This window comes from Heterodontus francisci, chromosome 15 (genome assembly GCF_036365525.1).
Source record: "Heterodontus francisci isolate sHetFra1 chromosome 15, sHetFra1.hap1, whole genome shotgun sequence".
NCBI lineage: Eukaryota > Metazoa > Chordata > Chondrichthyes > Heterodontiformes > Heterodontidae > Heterodontus > Heterodontus francisci.
The window spans coordinates 13,157,533-13,177,479 of NC_090385.1; the positions used below are offsets into that span (position 1 = coordinate 13,157,533).

The window sequence follows — 19,947 nt, forward strand, 5'->3', positions numbered from 1 at the left end:
TCATGCAACGACTGGTTAGGATTTAGAATGCACTGCCTGATGGGGTGATGGAAGCAGATTCAACAGTAGCTTTCAAAAGGGAATTAGATAAATACTTGAAGGAGAAAAAAGGGATTTAGGGAAAGAGTGGGGAATTTGACTAACTGGATTACTCTTTAAAGAGCCAGCATGAACTCGAAGAGCTGAATGGCCTCTTTCTGTTCTATAATATTTCATAATTCTATGATTCTACAAAGTCTGAAGGAGTGGGAATCGGACACACGTCCTTCTGTCTCAGAGGCGTCTGTGCTACCAACTGAGTCACAACTGATACCTGCATTTGGACATTGGTAGGCCAGCAGGCCTGCACATACTTGGCGTACTGACATAGTAGTGACAAATCATGAATGAGCCACAGGAACAGGATCTCTTCATGTAGGGAATCCCTGACCTCAAATTAAACTTGGGGCAAGATTGGTATGTGGGGGAGCAAGGCCAGCGACAAGCTCACATTCCCAAAGGCAGTGAGAGTTTAGCTCCTGGAGTTTGCTTCCATATTCAGAATCGGAGTTCCACCCAAACTGAGCCAGATTCACTGTCTGGACACTGGGCGGGTGCAGAAATTGGAGTGGCAGGAGGCCACAGCTGAGGACCCACCGAAATGTTTCCCAGCAGCCATGTAAATGGTGAGCGGGGAGAGGGGTAGCAAGCCTGGGGCAAGGAAGGCTCAAAGTTTCCTTGTGTGGACCCAGGGAAACAGGGAAAAAAACTTACTCTTTCAGACCCTTTCTGCTGTTCCTGCTATGGTAGGAGAGTCATTACTGCTGCCCCACTCAGGCCTCAAGTTAAATGGACAAATTGATCCCCAATGCCATCAATGAATGTCCTTGGTGCCTGCAATTTAAATTTGGGCAGGAAAAGAGTGGGTATGTTTCCTCCTCCATTTTACCAGCCCGCAACGCCACCCACCCAACCCCTGCAATCCCCAGCCTAATTTCCACTGGGACTGAGGATGGGGAGATGTGTTAAAATTGAGATCCCTGGCTCTGGCTCCCTCTTCTGGCTGTCATTTGCCTTGTGAGGGGTGAGGGCAGTGCAAAACAGGAGTTCTGCCCCTGACAAAGCCGTGAGGAACCTCTTCATGCAAATGGGCCACAGCCAATTCTCCCAGAGTTTCCATCTGTCTCTTGCCAGAGTTCCGATGTGAGAAGAGGCCCACAGAATTCCAAAGCCTAAATTTAGAACAGGAAAACTGTTAACAAGCAGATAAACCTAATCTTTAACCGTTCTCTCGATGTAACGTCTTTTTGCTTTATATCAAGAATGAACAGATTGGTATTATGGCTAGACACCAAAGTTTAACTATGGAAACCACATTGAACAGAAGAGATAAATAGATAAATAGAGGCAAATTTATACTGCTGGATAATGAAGCAACAAATGGTCATACAGATTATAAATGGTAATTCCATAAACTCATTTAGCAGCAAAGAAAATTAGATTAACTTCGACTAAATGTCTCCTGAGTGAAATTCATTCGGCATGCATGAAAAAGCTGGTGTATGGGACTAAATTGGAAAGCTCTTGCAAAGAGCTTGCACAGGTGTGATGGGCCAAATGGTCTACAACAGCACTGGAATGTTCAATGAATCCATGATACTCCTTCACAGCATGATTTTATTCACCATATTTCTTCTCATAGTACAAACAGAGCTAAAGGAAACCGATTAATTTTTTTTAAAAGAGAACACTCAAGTCAAAAGACCAAAAGAAACTTGTGTTCAACTTCAACTGCTAAACGTTGCAGCTAGGGTTTTCCCTTCCCTACTTGAACAAAAATTATCCTTATTTTCTTTCCAATCCTGGCTCCAATCTGTCCTTGGTCAGGGAGTTTCAAAGCCCTGAGCATCTCAACAGATACCATCGGTGTCACTGCTGAGCTGACCTACTGAGTGCTCAAATTTCACAGAGAGGAAGCTTTATTTATTTATTTAGAGATACAGCACCGAAACAGGCCCTTCGGCCCACCGAGTCTGTGCCGACCATCAACCACCCATTTATACTAATCCTACATTAATCCCATATTCCTACCCCATCCCCACCTTTCCTCAATTCCCCTACCACCTACCTATACTAGGGGCAATTTATAATGGCCAATTTACCTATCAACCTGCAAGTCTTTGGCTGTGGGAAGAAACCAGAGCACCCGGCGAAAACCCACGTGGTCACAGGGAGGGCTTGCAAACTCCGCACAGGCAGTACCCAGAATTGAACCCAGTCGCTGGAGCTGTGAGGCTGCAGTGCTAACCACTGCGTCACTGTGCCGTTTTGCATGGCCAGGATTCCTTCCATTCCGTCGATGCACTGACTGATTCCAGGGAATTTATTACTAGGGAAAACTTGAGTGCAAATGCCAGTCAGAACTGGGATACAAGTTGCACAAGAACCCAAATGCCTAACAACATAGCTACAAAGCTATAGTCAGAAATAACATCTACTTAAAACAAGAGGAGAGGAATATTTAATGACTAGGCTTCCTGGGAGCCCGCTGTGCACACATTAATCGTTGCGTTTCCTCTATTGCAACAGTGACAACACTTCAAAATGTATTTCAATGGCTGCAAAGTGCTTTGGAACATCCTGAATCGTGCATTTATCTGGCGCCTTTAATGTTGTAAAACGTCCCAAGGCGCTTCAGAGGAATATTATCAAACAAAGTTTGACACCGAACCACATAAGGAGATATTAGGGTTGATGGCAAAAAGCTTGGTCAAAAAAGAAGATTTTAAGGAGTGTCTTAGTGGAGAAAAGAGAGGCAGAGAGCCAAAGAGATTTAGAGAGAGAATTCAGAGCTTAGGGCCTTTACAGCTGAAGGCATGGCCACTGATGGTGGAGCAATTAAAATCAGGGATAGCACAAGGCTAGAATTAGAGGAATGCAGATATCTCAGAAGGTTGTAGGACTGGGGGAGATTACAGAGATTGGGAGGGCCAAGGCCATGGAAGGATTTGAAAACAAGGATGAGAAATTTAAAATAAAGTCATTGCTTAACTGGGAACCAATGTAAGTCAGCAAGCACAGGGGTGATTGGTGAACGGGACTTGGTACGAGTTAGGACAGAGGCAGCAGAGTTTTGGATGCCCTCAAGTTTAGGGAAGGTGGAAGATGCGTGATCAGCCAGGAGGGCATTGGAATAGTCCGGTCTAGAAGCAACAAAGCATGAGGGTTTCAGCAGCGGATGAGCTAAGACAGGGATGGAGTCAGGCAGTGTTACAAAAGTGGAAATAGACACTGTTAGTGATGGAGCCTAGAGAATATCTAGTGCTACAATACCTTTTGTGAATGACTATTGTTGAATTGATTATTTTCCCATTATTGTCAACCGTTAAAGAGTGAGGATAATGTGTTACTCGATGTGAAATAGTCCTGACATGCTCAGAGGCAGACACACTATCAGTGAAGAGACCAGCTTTGACTGCAGGCCGGAAAAGAAGTTTGTCACAGGCATCTCAGGAGACTCCTGATCTGTGTTACACTCCCTGTATTCTGTTACCAGAAATACAGTTATATATGAGACCACTCTACAAGGGAAAGGGCTGTTATCCCTACGAGAACCAAGGATAGAACAATGCTGTGCATAATTTGACAGGCCAACGCTGACTCATTTTGCACAATATGAGGATCATTTACACAAATCAGTAAAACTGGCAGCCATAGGTTTAAATGTTGTGTCACTTTGGTGAATAAGCAGTACATAATGCTCAGACGTTCTGTATTAATAATGAATCATGCAATTATTTGCATCTATGGAACAAGACATTAAGATTATCTTTGATCCACATTTAAAAGTAAATGATACTACGAGATTTCTAGTTAAATCATGCATTTAAAGAAGCCTTCCATTTGATATTATCGCAGTGAAAGTTTGGTGTAAAAGGTCAGAGCAAAGGTCAAAATGGTGTTTCATGCTCTTATGAAGAAGACTCTCCAGAGAATAGTCACTGACTATTTTCTTTAGTGAGATTTATTACTTGTTCGTTGTCATCATAGATTGGTAACCAGTTAGCCTGCAAATACTATTGGATAAATGGCAATCTCGGACTAGGGAGCAAACATTTCTGCCCCAGATCATCAAGAAAAATACATGCTTACCATACGAAATGGGAAGTGCATTCAACTCTGCCAAACATCCCCCATAAACCCAGTTAATAATATAAAATCTAAGTCATTTTGTTTACACTGACTCTGCGGTTAGGATTTCAGCTACAATGAGTAATGCTCAGTTGACTAAGGGGCAGGACAGTAATAATAGTGTGCACACAAACAGAAGGCCATTTGCTCTCAAGTGTAACAGTGATTCTTAAAGCATTAGGCCAATCCTAAAAGAAATGGAAAGAACCTGCATTTCTATAGCATCTTTCATGACTTCAGGACATCCCAAAGCACTTTCCAGTCAATGAAATACTTTATTTTGATGTGTAGTCACTGTTGTAATGTAGGACTGACAGTAGCCAACTCACACTCAGGAAACTTCCACAAACAGCAGTGAGATAAACGACCTGGTCATCTGTTATTTTCTGTGATGTTGGTTAAAGGATAAATATTGGCCAGGACACCAGGGAGAACTCCCCTGCTCTTCTTCAAAAAAGTGTTATAAGATCTTTTACGTCCACCTGAGAGGGTAGACCAGGCTTCGGTTTAACATCTCAGCTAGAAAACAGCACCTCCGGCAGCACTGAGGGAGTGCTGCACTAAAATCCCACCCTGAAATTAAATTGGGCAAAATTTGGGTGGTAGATTTTTGTCCGCTGAGATTTCATTGATTGCAATGTAATGAATAGCAGGCAGATTCTATATGGCATGTATGACCCTCTCAAATTAGCACGTAGTCAATGAAGACGAAAACCTCTCCCCAGATGTTTAAACTTTAACTATAAGCAGTTCCATTTGGGCATTGAACTCAGTTCTTATCCATACGGGTAATAATAGGCATTAAGTTATCTCACTGCTGATATAAAAGAGTCTTCTGCTGCTAAACTGGCCAGTTTTGTGACTTTTTCCCACCCATCTTTATCGTCCAACAAATGCGCAAGGAATATTGTTAGATTAATAAATTTGAAGAGTTGGTGGTGTTCACCTGATGGGTAAATATTACTAAACCCCCTTCTCAGCACACAGCGTGACCTGTCAGGAGGGGATGACGGGAATTTGGGTTCCGAAGTGAGTAGGGTCACAGGATTTTCCATTTATTGCAATTAATGGAGAGAAAACCCTAATTGGAGATATACGCTCTCAGGGATCGAAATTCCATACCAACAGTTAAAGTTCCAACAGAAAGAGCTAATCAAATATTTAGTCATAATAATACAATTTTTAACAAATGAAATTAGCTTTATATAGATAGATTTAATTCAGTAATGTATTGTTAACATAGCCCCATCTAGCAGGCATCTTGCATTTCAACTAACAGGAAAACATTCATCTTCCTGCTGATAATTCCTCATGTTTACACATGTTTGATGGACGACTTCCTTTCATTAGCTTAATGAGTAGCTTCTCTGTGCTATTTCTGCAGACCTTGCTGTGAACTATGGAATATTAAAATAGCACAAGATTCCTAAAACTAGTGGTATTCAAGTCACTTAAAAGTAAGAGTTTTTAAAGTTCATCTCCTAACACTGTCTATTCATTTTTTTTTTACTTCTGCCCAATCATTTATTTTTGCCTAATTACTATGTTTTCTGGAACTTGCAGGAAATTAATATGGAAAATAAGGTACATATTTTAAATGCCTTTTATTATTTGGTACTTGCAGTAAGGAGTGTTGATGAACTGGGCAGTTCATTCTCAATCAAGTTCTTAGTAGGCTTAGCCTAACAGTATGCAACTGTCTCTAATTTGGCACCAATTTGGCACCAATTGGCAATGGCATTCAAACAGTCTTTTGTTTGTTGCAGGAAATTGCAAAAGTATCACACTGGCACAGTAAGGGTGTGCTTCTGAGGTGCAATGTTATGCCAGAGTAGAAAAAGAAAAAAGACTTGCATTTATATAGCACCTTTCACAACCACAGGACATCCCAAAGCACTTTACAGCCAACAAAGTATTCTTGAAGTGTAGTTACTGTTGTAATATAGAAAATGTGACAGCCAATGTGAGCACAGCAAGATTTTACAAATAGCAATGTTAGGCCACAGCTGGAGTATTGTGTACAGTTCTGGTCACCACACTATAGGAAGCATGTGATTGCACTGGAGAGGGATTTTTTTTTTATTCATGCATGGGATGTGGGCGTCACTGGCCTGGCCAGCATTTATTGCCCATCCCTAATTGCCCTTGAGAAGGTGGTGGTGAGCTGCCTTCTTGAACCGCTGCAGGCCATGTGGGGTAGGTACACCCACAGTGCTGTTAGGAAAGGAGTTCCAGGACTTTGACCCAGTGACAGTGAAGGAACGGCAATGTAGTTCCAAGTCAGGATGGTGTGTGACTTGGAGGGGAACTTGCAGGTGGTCGTGTTCCCATGCATTTGCTGCCCTTGTCCTTCTAGTTGGTAGAGGTCGCGGGTTTGGAAGGTGCTGTCGTAGGTGCGTTGCTGCAGTGCATCTTGTAGATGGTACACACTGCTGTCACTGTGCGTCGGTGGTGGGGGGAGTAAATGTTTGTAGATGGGGTACCAATCAAGCGGGCTGCTTTGTCCTGGTGTCGAGCTTCTTGAGTGTTGTTGGAGCTGCACCCATCCAGGCAAGTGGAGAGTATTCCATCACATTCCTGACTTGTGCCTTGTAGCTGGTGGACAGGCTTTGGGGAGTCAGGAGATGAGTTACTCGCCGCAGAATTCCTAGCCTCTGACCTGCTCTTGTAGCCATGGTATTTATATGGCTCCTCAAGTTCAGTTTCTGTTCAATGGCAGCCCCAAGGATGTTGATGGTGGGGGATTCAGAGATGGTAATGCCATTGAATGTCAAGGGGAGATGGCTAGATTCTCTCTTGTTGGAGATGGTCATTGCCTGGCACTTGTGTGGCACGAATGTTACTTGCCACTTATCAGCCCAAGCCTGGATATTGTCCAAGTCTTGCTGCATTTCTACACAGACTGCTTCAGTATCTGAGGAGTCATGAATGGTGCTGGACATTGTGCAATCATCAGCGAACATCCCCACTTATGATTGAAGGAAGGTCATTGATGAAGCAGCTGAAGATGGTTGGGCCTAGGGCACTACCCTGAGGAACTCCTGCAGTGATGTCCTAGAGCTCAGATGATTGACCTCCAACAACCACAACCATCTTTCATTGTGCTAGGTATGACTCCAGCCAGCGCAGGATTTTCTCCCTGATTCCCATTGACCTCAGTTTTGCTAGGGCTCCTTGCTGCCATACTCGGTCAAATGCTGCCTTGATGTCAAGGGCAGTCACTCTCACCTCACCTCTTGAGTTCAGCTCTTTTGTCTATGTTTGAACCAAGGCTGTAATGAGGTCAGGAGCTGAGTGGCCCTGGCGGAACCCAAACTGAGCGTCACTGAGCAGGTTATTGCTAAGCAAGTGCCACTTGATGGCACTGTTGATGACACCTTCCATCACTTTACTGATGATTGAGAGTAGACTGATGGGGCAGTAATTGGCCGGGTTGGACTTGGCCTGCTTTTTGTGTACAGGACACACCCTGGGCAATTTTCCACATTGTAGGGTAGATGCCAGTGTTGTAGCTGTACTGGAACTGCTTGGCTAGGGGCGCGGCAAGTTCTAGAGCACAGGTCTTCAGTACTATTGCCGGAATATTCTCAGGGCCTATAGCCTTTGCAGTATCCAGTGCCTTCAGTCATTTCTTGATATCACGCGGAGTGAATCGAATTGGCTGAAGTCTGGCATCTGTGATGCTGGGGACTTCAGGAGGAGGCCGAGATGGATCGTCAACTCGGCATATCTTACTGAAGATTGTTGGAAATGCTTCAGCCTTATCTTTTGCGCTGATGTGCTGGGCTCCCCCATCATTAAGGATAGGGATATTTGTGGAGCCTCCTCCTCCAGTTAGTTGTTTAATTGTCCACCACCAGTCACGGCTGGATGTGGCAGGACTGCAGAGCTTAGATCTGATCCGTTGGTTATGGGATCGCTTAGCTCTGTCTATCGCATGCTGCTTTTGCAGTTTGGCATGCAGATAGTCCTGTGTTGAAGCTTCACCAGGTTGACACCTCATTTTGAGGTATGCCTGGTGCTGCTCCTGGCACGCCCTCCTGCACTCTTCATTGAACCAGGGTTGGTCTCCTGGCTTGATGGTAATGGTAGAGTGGGGGATATGCCGGGCCAGGAGGTTACAGATGGTGGTTGAGTACAATTCTGCTGCTGCTGATGGCCCACAGCGCCTCATAGATGCCCAGTTTTGCATTGCTAGATCTGTTCAAAATCTATCCCATTTAGCACAATGGTAGTGCCACACAACACGAAGGAGGGTATCCTCAATGTGAAGGTGGGGGAGGCGGTGACGCAGTGGTATTGTCACTGGACTAGTAACCCAGAGACCCAGGGTATTGCTCTGGGGACATGAGTTCAAATCACACCTCAGCAGAAAGTGGAATTTGAATTCAATTAATAAATTAATAAATCTGGAAATAAAAAAAGCTAGTCTAATGATGGCCATAAAACCATTGTCGATTGTTGTAAAAACCTATCTGGTTCACTAATGTCCTTTAGGGAAGGAAATCTGCTGTCCTTACCTGGTCTGGCCTACATGTGACTCCAGGCCCATAGCAATATGGTTGCCTCTTACATGCCCTCTGAAATGGCCGAGCAAGCCACTCAGTTGTACCTAACCGCTACGAAGTCAATAAAAAGGAATGAGACCGGATGGACCACCCGGCATCGACCTAGGCACCGGAAACGTCAACGGCAAACCCAGCCCTGTCGACCCTGCAAAGTCCTCCTTACAAACATCTGGGGGCTTGAACCAAAGTTGGGAGAGCTGTCCCACAGACTAGTCAAGCAACAACCTGCCATAGTCATACTCATGGAATCATACCTGACAGACAATGTCCCAGACACTGCCATCACCATCCCAGGGTATGTCCTGACCCACCGGCAAGACAGACCCACCAGAGGTGGTGGCACAGTGGTATACAGTAGGGAGGGAGTTGCCCTGGGAGTCCTCAACATTGACTCTGGACCCCACGAAGTCTCATGGCATCAGGTCAAACATGGGCAAGGAAACCTCCTGCTTATTACCACCTACCACCCTCCCTCAGCTGATGACTCAGTACTCCTCCCTGTTGAACAGAACTTGGAGGAAGCACTGAGAGCGGCAAGGGTACAGAATGTACTCTGGGTGGGGGACTTCAATGTCCATCACCAAGAGTGGCTCGGTAGCACCACTACTGACCGAGCTGGCCGAGTCCTAAAGGACATATCTGCTAGACTGGGTATGTGGCAGGTGGTGAGGGAACCAACAAGAGGGGAAAACATACTTTTTTTTTTAGAACATTACAGCGCAGTACAGGCCCTTCGGCCCTCGATGTTGCGCCGGTCATCTGACCTACACTATTCCATTTCCATCCATATGTCTATCCAATGACCACTTAAATGCCCTTAAAGTTGGCGAGTCTACTACTGTTGCAGGCAGGGCGTTCCACGCCCCTACTACTCTCTGCGTAAAGAAACTACCTCTGACATCTGTCCTATATCTTTCACCCCTCAACCTAAAGCTATGTCCCCTCATGTTTGCCATCATCATCCGAGGAAAAAGACTCTCACTATCCACCCTATCTAACCCTCTGATTATCTTGTATGTCTCTATTAAGTCACCTCTCCTCCTCCTTCTCTCTAACAAAAACAACCCCAAGTCCCTCAGCCTTTCCTCGTAAGACCTTCCTTTCATACCAGGCAACATCCTAGTAAATCTCCTCTGCACCCTTTCCAAAGCTTCCACATCCTTCCTATAATGCGGTGACCAGAACTGCACGCAATACTCAAGGTGCGGCCTCACCAGAGTTTTGTACAGCTGCATCATGACCTCGTGGCTCCGAAACTCGATCCCCTTACTAATAAAAGCTAACACACCATATGCCTTCTTAACAGCCCTATTAACCTGGGTAGCAACTTTCAGGGATTTATGTACCTGGACACCAAGATCTCTCTGCTCATCTACACTACCAAGAATCTTCCCATTAGCCCAGTACTCTGCATTGCTGTTACTCCTTCCAAAGTGAATCACCTCACACTTTTCCGCATTAAACTCCATTTGCCATCTCTCAGCCCAGCTCTGCAGCCTATCTATGTCCCTCTGTACCCTACAACACCCTTCGACACTATCCACAACTCCACCGACCTTCGTGTCATCCGCAAATTTACTAACCCACCCTTCTACACCCTCATCCAGGTCATTTATAAAAATGACAAACAGCAGTGGCCCCAAAACAGAACCTTGCGGTACACCACTAGTAACTAAACTCCAGGATGAACATTTGCCATCAACCACCACCCTCTGTCTTCTTTCAGCTAGCCAATTTCTGATCCAAAGCTCCAAATCACCTTCAACCCCATACTTTCGTATTTTCTGCAATAGCCTACCGTGGGGAACCTTATCAAACGCCTTACTGAAATCCATATACACCACATCCATGGCTTTACCCTCATCCACCTGTTTGGTCACCTTCTCGAAAAACTCAATAAGGTTTGTGAGGCACGACCTACCTTTCACAAAACCGTGCTGACTATCGCAAATGAACTTAATCTTTTCAAGATGATTATAAATCCTATCTCTTATAACCCTTTCCAACATTTTACCCACAACCGAAGTAAGGCTCACAGGTCTATAATTACCAGGGCTGTCTCTACTCCCCTTCTTGAACAAGGGGACAACATTTGCTATCCTCCAGTCCTCCGGCACTACTCCTGTCGACAATGACGACATAAAGATCAACAACAACGGCTCAGCAATCTCCTCCCTGGCTTCCCAGAGAATCCTAGGATAAATCCCATCTGGCCCAGGGGACTTATCTATTTTCACTCTTTCCAAAATTGCTAACACCTCCTCCTTGTGAATCTCAATCCCATCGAGCCTAGTAGGCTGTATCTCAGTAATCTCCTCGGCAACATTTTCTTTCTCTACTGTAAATACTGACGAAAAATATTCATTTAACGCTTCCCCTATCTCCTCTGATTCCGCACACAACTTCCCACTACTATCCTTGATTTGGCCCTGTTCTAACTCTTATCATTCTTTTATTCCTGATATACCTATAGAAAGCCTTCGGGTTTTCTTTGATCCTATCCGCCAATGACTTCTCGTGTCCTCTCCTTGCTCTTCTTAGCCCTCCCTTTAGATCCTTCCTGGCTAGCTTGTAACTCTCAAGCGCCCTAACTGAGCCTTCACGTCTCATCCTAACATAAGCCGCCCTCTTCCTCTTGACAAGCGCTTCAACTTCTTGAGTAAACCACGGCTCCCTCGCTCGACAACTTCCTCCCTGCCTGACAGGTACATACTTATCAAGGACACGCATTAGCTGCTCCTTGAATAAGCTCCACATTTCGTTTGTGCCCATCCCCTGCAGTTTCCTTCCCCATCCTACACATCCTAAATCTTGTCTAATCGCGTCATAATTTCCTTTCCCCCAGCTATAATTCTTGCCCTGCGGTATATACCTGTCCCTGCCCATCGCTAAGGTAAACCTAACCGAATTGTGATCACTATCGCCAAAGTGCTCACCTACATCTAAATCGAACACCTGGCCGGGTTCATTACCCAGTACCAGATCCAATGTGGCATCGCCCCTGGTTGGCCTGTCCACATACTGTGTCAGAAAACCCTCCTGCACACACTGGACAAAAGCAGACCCATCTAAAGTACTCGAACTATAGTATTTCCAGTCAATATTTGGAAAGTTAAAGTCCCCCATAACCACTACCCTGTTACTCTCGCTCCTGTCGAGAATCATCTTCGCTATCCTTTCCTCTACATCTCTGGAACTATTCGGAGGTCTATAGAAAACTCCCAACAGGGTGACCTCTCCTCTCCTGTTTCTAACCTCGGCCCATACTACCTCAGTAGACGAGTCCTCAAACGTCCTTTCTGCCGCTGTAATACTTTCCTTGATTAACAATGCCACACCCCCCCCTCTTTTACCCTCTTCTCTGTTCTTACTGAAACATCTAAATCCCGTAACCTGCAACATCCATTCCTGCCCCTGCTCTACCCATGTCTCTGAAATGGCCACAACATCAGGATCCCAGGTACCAACCCATGCTGCAAGCTCACCCACCTTATTCCGGATGCTCCTTGCGTTGAAGTAGACACACTTTAAACCAAGTTCTTGCTTGCCAGTGCCCTCTTGCGTCCCTGTAACCTTATCCCCTACCTCACTACTCTCAACAGCCTGTACACTGGAACTACAATTTAGGTTCCCATTCCCCTGCTGATTTAGTTTAAACCCCCCCGAAGAGCACTAACAAATCTCCCCCCCAGGATATTGGTACCCCTCTGGTTCAGGTGAAGACCATCCTGTTTGTAGAGATCCCACCTACCCCAGAAAGAGCCCCAATTATCCAGGAAACCAAAACCCTCCCTCCTACACCATCCCTGCAGCCACGTGTTCAACTCCTCTCTCTCCCTATTCCTCTCTTCGCTAGCACGTGGCACGGGCAACAACCCAGAGATAACAACTCTGGTTGTTCTCGCTCTAAGCTTCCACCCTAGCTCCCTGAATTTCTGCCTTAAATCCCCATCTCTCTTCCTACCTATGTCGTTGGTGCCTATGTGGACCACGACTTGGGGGTGCTCCCCCTTCCCCTTAAGGATCCCAAAAACACGATCAGAGACATCACGTACCCTGGCACCTGGGAGGCAACACACCAACCGTGAGTCTCTCTCGTTCCCACAGAACCTCCTATCTGTTCCCCTAACTATGGAGTCCCCAATGACTAATGCTCTGCTCCTCTTCCCCTTTCCCTTCTGAGCAACAGGGACAGACTCTGTGCCAGAGACCTGCACCCCATTGCTTACCCCTGGTAAGTCCCCCCCCCCAACAGTGTCCAAAACGGTATACCTGTTGTTGAGGGAAACGGCCACAGGGGATCCCTGCACTGCCTGCTGGTTCCCTTTCCTTCCCCTGACGGTAACCCATCTACCTACTTCTTTTACCTGAGGTGTGACTGCCTCCCTATAACTCCTGTCAATAATCCCCTCCGCCTCCCGAATGATCCGAAGTTCATCCAGCTCCAGCTCCAGTTCCCTAACGCGGTCTGCGAGGAGCTGGAGTTGGGTGCACTTCCCGCAGATGCAGTCAGCAGGGACACTCTTGGCGACCCCTACCTCCCACATTCTGCAGGAGGAACATACAACTGCCTTTACCTCCATTCCCACTATTCTAGATTCCCAACAAATCTACTGAAAAACCAAACGAAAAAAAAAGTCAAAACTTGTTCGCTTAGCAATCCGACGGACTGAACTTTTTAAATAAAAAGCTTACCTTATCAACACACCAGAGTCCTTTTTTTTTTGGTTAGAGGAGGAGGGTGGGTGGGAGACACTACACGTGTAGTGTCTCGGGTACTGCCACTGCCCAAATAAATAGTTTTCCCTTACCCAGCAGTCCCCTGGTCCTCCGAAACAAAAGGGGATTAACTTGTAACTTACTGAAATTGACCGCTCAGCTGTAAGTCCGCTCCGCACCTCCTTGACCTCGTCCTCACCAATCTGCCTGCCGCAGATGCATCTATCCATGACAGTATTGGTAGGAGTGACCACTGGTGCAGAGGAGATTCATCAGGATGTTGCCTGGGCTGCAGCATTTCAGTTATGAAGAGAGACTGGATAGGCTAGGGTTGTTTTCCTTAGAGCAGAGAAGGCTGAGGGGTGACCTGATTGAGGTATACAAATTATGAGGGGCATAGATAGGGTAGATAGGAAGAAACTTTTTCGCTCAGCAGAGCGGTCAATAACCAGGGGCATAGATTTAAGGTAAGGGATTTGAGGAAAAAGGTTTTCACTCAGAGGGTGGTTGGAATCTGGAACTCACTGCCTGAAGGGGTGGTAGAGGCAGGAACCCTCACAACACTTAAGAAGTATTTAGATGAGCACTTGAAACACCATAGCATACAAGGCTACGGGCCAAGTGCTGGAAAATGGGATTAGAATAGTTAGGTGCTTGATGACCGGCACAGACATGATGGGCCGAAGGGCCTATTTCTGTACTGTATAACTCTATGACTCTACATCCACCTAAGATGGCAGACAGAATCTTGGTTTAACACTTCATCCCAAAGACAGCACAACATTACCTCAGCTTTGATTTTTGCACTCAAGTCATGTAGTGAGACTTGAATCCACAGTCTTCTCACCTCAGAGGTGAGTAGTACCACCAATTGAGCCACAACTGACACCTGACTACTGCACGTGGAGAAAATGTATAATGGCAGGGCTGATATGCTAGTGGAACAAACTCATTAGTGTCACACACGTAGTCATTCATAACTCCTTCGACAGTAAATTACCAATAATGAGTTTCATGAAATCATTAAACTGCCATATCGCTTCACCAACACATTGAATAAGCAAAACGTCACTGTTAAACAAACATTGAGAATGCAGACGTACCAGAATTAATATACTTTTAATGAATTGAAGTAAGTGACAAGAACAATACAACAGTGCATTACACTGGAAAATCAAATGCTGTTTTGAAAATCCTAGACCTTTCCTTCCAGATTGATTTAAATACTTCTGCAACAAAAGCACTTTGTATGAACTGAAATATTCTGGCAAACCCCTTTTTTATTTTGTGTTCAGGAAATGGCAGAATTTGTAACTAGAATGTCAAAAGTAACCCACCATTCCATTCCATCCTAGCAAAATCAGAAGTTGGCATTATGGGATGAGAGAGCTGCTGCTGATATGCTTAGAAACAGGAGATCCCCCATTCAGTTAGATCATGGCTGATCTTAACTCCATCTACACATCTCACTTCCGTATCAATTTCCATAATCAATGCCGAACAAAAAAAAATCTATCAACCTCAGTTCTGAAATTCTCTATTGACCCCCAGTCTCAACAACTTTTGGGGGACAACTTTTTTCCCTCCATGGCCTTGCCCCTCTCTGTCTCTGTAATCTCCTGTGGTCCCATAACCCTCCAAGGTGTCTGTGCTCCTCTAATTCTGGCCTCTTGTGCATCCCTGGTTTTAATTGCTCCACCACTGGTGACCATGCCTTCAGTAGCCTCAGCTGCTGGCTTTTGAATTCCCTCCCTTCGCCTCTCCGCCTCCCCACCTCACTTTCCTCCTTTAAGACACTCCTTAATGACCTACCTCTTTGACTAAGATTTTAGTCATCTGACCTAACATCTCCTTTTGTGTCACAGTGAAAAACTTGGTTCCCCAATGCTCCTCCAAAATGCCTTAGGGCGTTTCATTATGATAAATGCAGTATATAAATATAAGTTGTTGTTGTTGGGAGAGAGTTCCAGATTTCCATTATGCTTTGTGTGAAAGAAGTGCTTCCTGACATCACACCTGAACTCTCATTTGATATTTATGCATGCTTGTTCTGGATTCCCCCACCAGAGGAAATAGTTTCTCTCTATCTACTCCATCAACTTTTTAAATCATTAACCTCTTAATTAGATCACCTCTTAATCTTCAAGGGAGTACAAGGCAAGCCTGTGCAACCTGTAATTTTTTTTCTTCATTTGTGGAATGCGAGTGTCACTGGCAAGGGCAGAATTTATTGCCCATCCCTAATTGCCATTGAGAAGGTGGTGGTGAGCCACCTTCTTGAACCGCTGCAGTCCATGTGAGGTAGGTACACCCACAGTGCTGTTAGAGAGGGAGTTCCAGGATTTTGACCCAGCGACAGTGAAGGAACGGCAATATAGTTCCAAGTCAGGATGGTGTGTGACCTGGCAGGGAACTTGCAGGTGGTGGTGTTGTCACATGTCTGCTGCCCTTGTTCTTCCAGGTGGTACAGGTTGCGGGTTTGGAAGGTGCTGTCGAAGGATCCTTGGCAAGTTGTTGCAGTGCATCTTGTATATGATACACGCCGCTGCTGATGTGCGCCGGTGGTGGAGGGATTGAATGTAGAAGGTGGTGGATGGGGTGCTGATCAAGCAAGCTGCTTTGTCATAATTTTAGCCCTAATATCATTAAAGTGAATCTGCGCTGCACCCTCTAAGGCCAATATATCTTTCGTGAGGTGTGATGCCCAATTTCTAAAGTCGGTTTGAATGTATTTTGATTCAGTGTATTATTTGGGACATGCCACACAAACTAGATTGCCTTTCAATGCCACTTCCCTGTCCAGCTTTGCTAAGTTATTCATTATTCATTATTGCTATGGATGACCCTTCTCTCCCACATAGGGAAACATGACCCTAATTAGTTTTGGATGAGATCTGTGTGTCACAACCTTACAATCCATCTAACAAATCGAAGGCATCCTGCTGGAGGCCTTTATTGATCAACAATTGCAATGATGTTCTGGCTGCCTTCCCATCTTCCACCTTCCATTAACTTAAGCTCATCCAAAACTCTACAGCCTGTATCCTAACTCTCACTGTTCACCCAACACCTCTGTGTTCATTGACCTACACTGTACTAGATCTCATCCCTGAACATCTCCATTTTAAAATTCTCACCCTTGTGTTCAAATCCCTCCATGGCCTTGCCCCTCCCTACCTGTGACCTCCTCCAGGCCTACAACCCTCCAAGTCTGTACTCCTGTCCAGTAACCCCTTCCTTCAAACTACCATTGTTTTTTGTGAAGCACAATGGGATATTTTAGTACATTAAAGGTACTATATCAATGCAAATGGTTGTTGTAATGCATGAGTCAAAGGCAATTAATCCAGGCTGACACTCCAGTACAGTATTGAGGGAGCAGTGCACTGTTGGTGGTGCCAATTTTTCAGATGAGATCTTAAACCAAGATGCTAGCTGCCTTTTCAGGTGGATGTATAAGATCAGATGTGTAAGATAATAACAGATGAATTCCCTTGGATATCCTCATCAACTACAACAATTTGCATTTATATAGTGCTTTTCCCCAAAGACACATTGTACAGCGAGCTCGCCACTGGTATCAGACCCACCGGCCGTCCATGTCTCCGTTATAAAGACGTCTGCAAACGCGACATGAAATCGTGTGACATTGATCACAAGTCGTGGGAGTCAGTTGCCAGCATTCGCCAGAGCTGGCGGGCAGCCATAAAGACAGGGCTAAATTGTGGCGAGTCGAAGAGACTTAGTAGTTGGCAGGAAAAAAGACAGAGGCGCAAGGGGAGAGCCAACTGTGCAACAGCCCCAACAAACAAATTTCTCTGCAGCACCTGTGGAAGAGCGTGTCACTCCAGAATTGGCCTTTATAGCCACTCCAGGCGCTGCTTCACAAACCACTGACCACCTCCAGGCGCGTATCCATTGTCTCTCGAGATAAGGAGGCCCAAAAGAATAGTGCTTTTAATGTGGTAAAACTGCTTCACAGGAAAGTTATCAAACAAAATTTGACACCGAACCACATAAGGAAATGCTGAGACAAGTGACCAAAAGTTTGGTGAAAGATGTAGGTTTAAAGGAGCATCTTAAAGGACAGGTAGGGAGGCGGAGAGGTTTAGGGAGGGAATTTCAAATCTCGGCACTTAGGCAGCTGAAGACATGGCCACCTATGATGGAATGAAGAAAAACGGGGATGAGCAAGAGGCCAGAATTCGAGGACTGCAGAGATCCTGGATAGTTGTGGGGCTGGAGGAGATTACAGAGATAGGGAAGGGCGAGGCCATGGAGGGACTTGAAAATGAGGGTGAGAATTATACAATCAAGAGATTGCCTGACATGTAGTCGGTGGAGTACAGCGATGATGGGTAAATGGGAGTTGGTCCAACACAGCATACAAAAGTTACCACGTCGTTTTAAGAACCCAGTCGGTTTGCTAATGTCCTACAGGGAAGAGGCTCCTCTGGCCTACATGTAACTCCATCCCATACTAAATGGCTGACTCTCAATGCTGCCTTTGCAATATCCCCCCGCCCCACCCCCCCAAAAAAATCACCAGCCCAGTCTTATTAAAAGAAAAACCTGAAAGGTTACGAAGATATAAATACGCTCAAAAGTTCCACAGTTTAGGAAAATAACTGACACAACATCTTGCAACCAAAAAAAAATATGTTTTTGCACTTTTTGCATTTCCTAGATCTATTTACAAGAAATCCCGCATGGACAAAGTGCTTCAATTGGAAATACGAAATACAATTAAAGTAACATTTTGTACATCTTTTGTAAGTGGGCTTGAAATGGAGTGGCAGAGTCTGCTGGTGACACACTTCACCAAGTCATCCCTGCCGAAAGCAGACTATTTCCTTCGAGTAATTTTATGCCACTTAGTAACTTGGTAATTGATAAATGCAGTATCAAGCAGCAAACATGTCTGAGCTCTTTAGATATGATGGACATTGGGAGGAGTGTTGGGAAGGAGAGTGGGCGGGAGGTGGAGGAGGAGGGGGGGTTAGTGGTATATTTACATGTGTGGAATGGGAACAGCTTTCGGACGCGGTTCAGTGCTGATGTTGGGGCCCCTCACTCATTACCTCGTGTCACTCTTGAGAGTGAACAGTGCCTTGAGTTTGGCTAGTAATCATAGTCGCATTCTGGGCTCCGTGTGTGTGGCCAATTTGCTCAGCTGAAGGCCACTGGCCATTTCTTTGTGCTTGACATTCCTGAGCATGGAGCAGGGGCTGAGCTCTCTCTGACAGATGATGGCCGGGGTTTGTTGCTGTTTTCGAGGCACTTCAGGGTAAGGAAAAGTGTGTTTTTTTCTTAATTTGGTATCTTGTGCTGACTGACTGCTTTTCAGTGCCCGCTGTGTCCGAGAACACTACACTCAGAAAGAAACAACAGCATGAAGTAAGTGGGAGGGAAAGAGTTTTACAGTGTGAAAGCTTTACTGGGGCAGTGTATCCTTAATAGAGAAAGAGAGAAAAAAAACTTCCTGTTAAAATAGAAAGACTGCGAGAATAGTTTGGGGAATTGTTGTTTATGTTAGGGCATGGAAGTGAAGTTTGCGTTGGGGTCGCTGATAATTCCAGGAAAGCGAGAAAAATAAGTCTAGATTAATTTAAACTTGCAGCCACAAAGCAGTCAGACCCCAACATGCTGTCTGTCTAAATTCTTATTCTCATCACCAGTCTACCCCAGTCTTAAATAAAAAGTAACTCGTTATCGACAGTGATCTTTCAGGGAACATTTGTCACTGGTTATGTGCCAGGGAACACTTTCCCTCTCAACGCAGCTTTCCCTGTACTTCAATAAAATGCTGAAGCGGCGAGCTGTCTTTAAAAAGGACAGTGTGTATCAGACGGGGCTCTCAAACGGAACAGAACCGCTGTTTTTTTGGAGATCCAACTAATGAAAGCAACAAACCAGCAGGATAATGATAAACTGAATAGCGCTTCTCAGTTTCCAAACACATAGCCCTGTCTCCCCTGGGAGGGGAGACCTGTTGTGTTACTGATGGTAAAAGATATTGTTAAAAACGCTTGTCTTCAATCATCGATCCACAGGAGCAATTAAACAAGATCCTTTCTCAGGAAATGGCACTTTTACAATTCTACAAATGGCTCTGGGTATCAAAGCGTTAGAGAGGAAAGAACAAAATTGTTTCAATTAGATCGCACACTTTGTGTGCAATTCTGCGGTTTGACTGAGGTAAATAGATCAGGGTTTCACAGACCAGACTCAGAATGATTGTAGGAGAGGGTTGAGGGGGGAAGCGTATTGCTATGGGGCACAGTGGCCACATGGTTCCCCACTAACTGGATCAATAGGTCACAGATTAAACTCCATCACCTACCTCTCCTCCTTCAGTTCTCATTGTATCTGTGACATTGATCCTGTTGAAACTTCATTTGCCCTCAGCATTGTTAAAGTCTGCTAATAATGAACATTCATAAAGAAAAAGGACTTAGGACTGAATTTAGTGAGCCCGTTGTGAGCAGAC

At 45.2% G+C, this 19,947-nt stretch overlaps 1 protein-coding gene across 4 annotated transcripts in view; it reads left to right on the forward strand.

Annotated features, from left to right (window-relative positions):
• The window catches only part of zgc:66433 (uncharacterized protein LOC321250 homolog), a 207,884-nt gene that overhangs the window by 22,896 nt on the left and 165,041 nt on the right, over window positions 1-19,947 (forward strand). Inside the window, exon 1 of one of the 4 annotated variants that reach the window (XM_068047119.1) lies at window positions 18,489-18,744. The exons of 1 other annotated variant lie outside the window; for it this stretch is intronic. In XM_068047119.1, coding sequence (XP_067903220.1) covers window positions 18,704-18,744 — 41 coding nt within the window. In that variant the 5' untranslated portion in view covers window positions 18,489-18,703. Of the gene's footprint in view, window positions 1-18,488; window positions 18,755-19,947 lie in introns of those variants that run through there. 2 more of the 4 variants (XM_068047121.1, XM_068047122.1) reach the window with 2 other exon arrangements.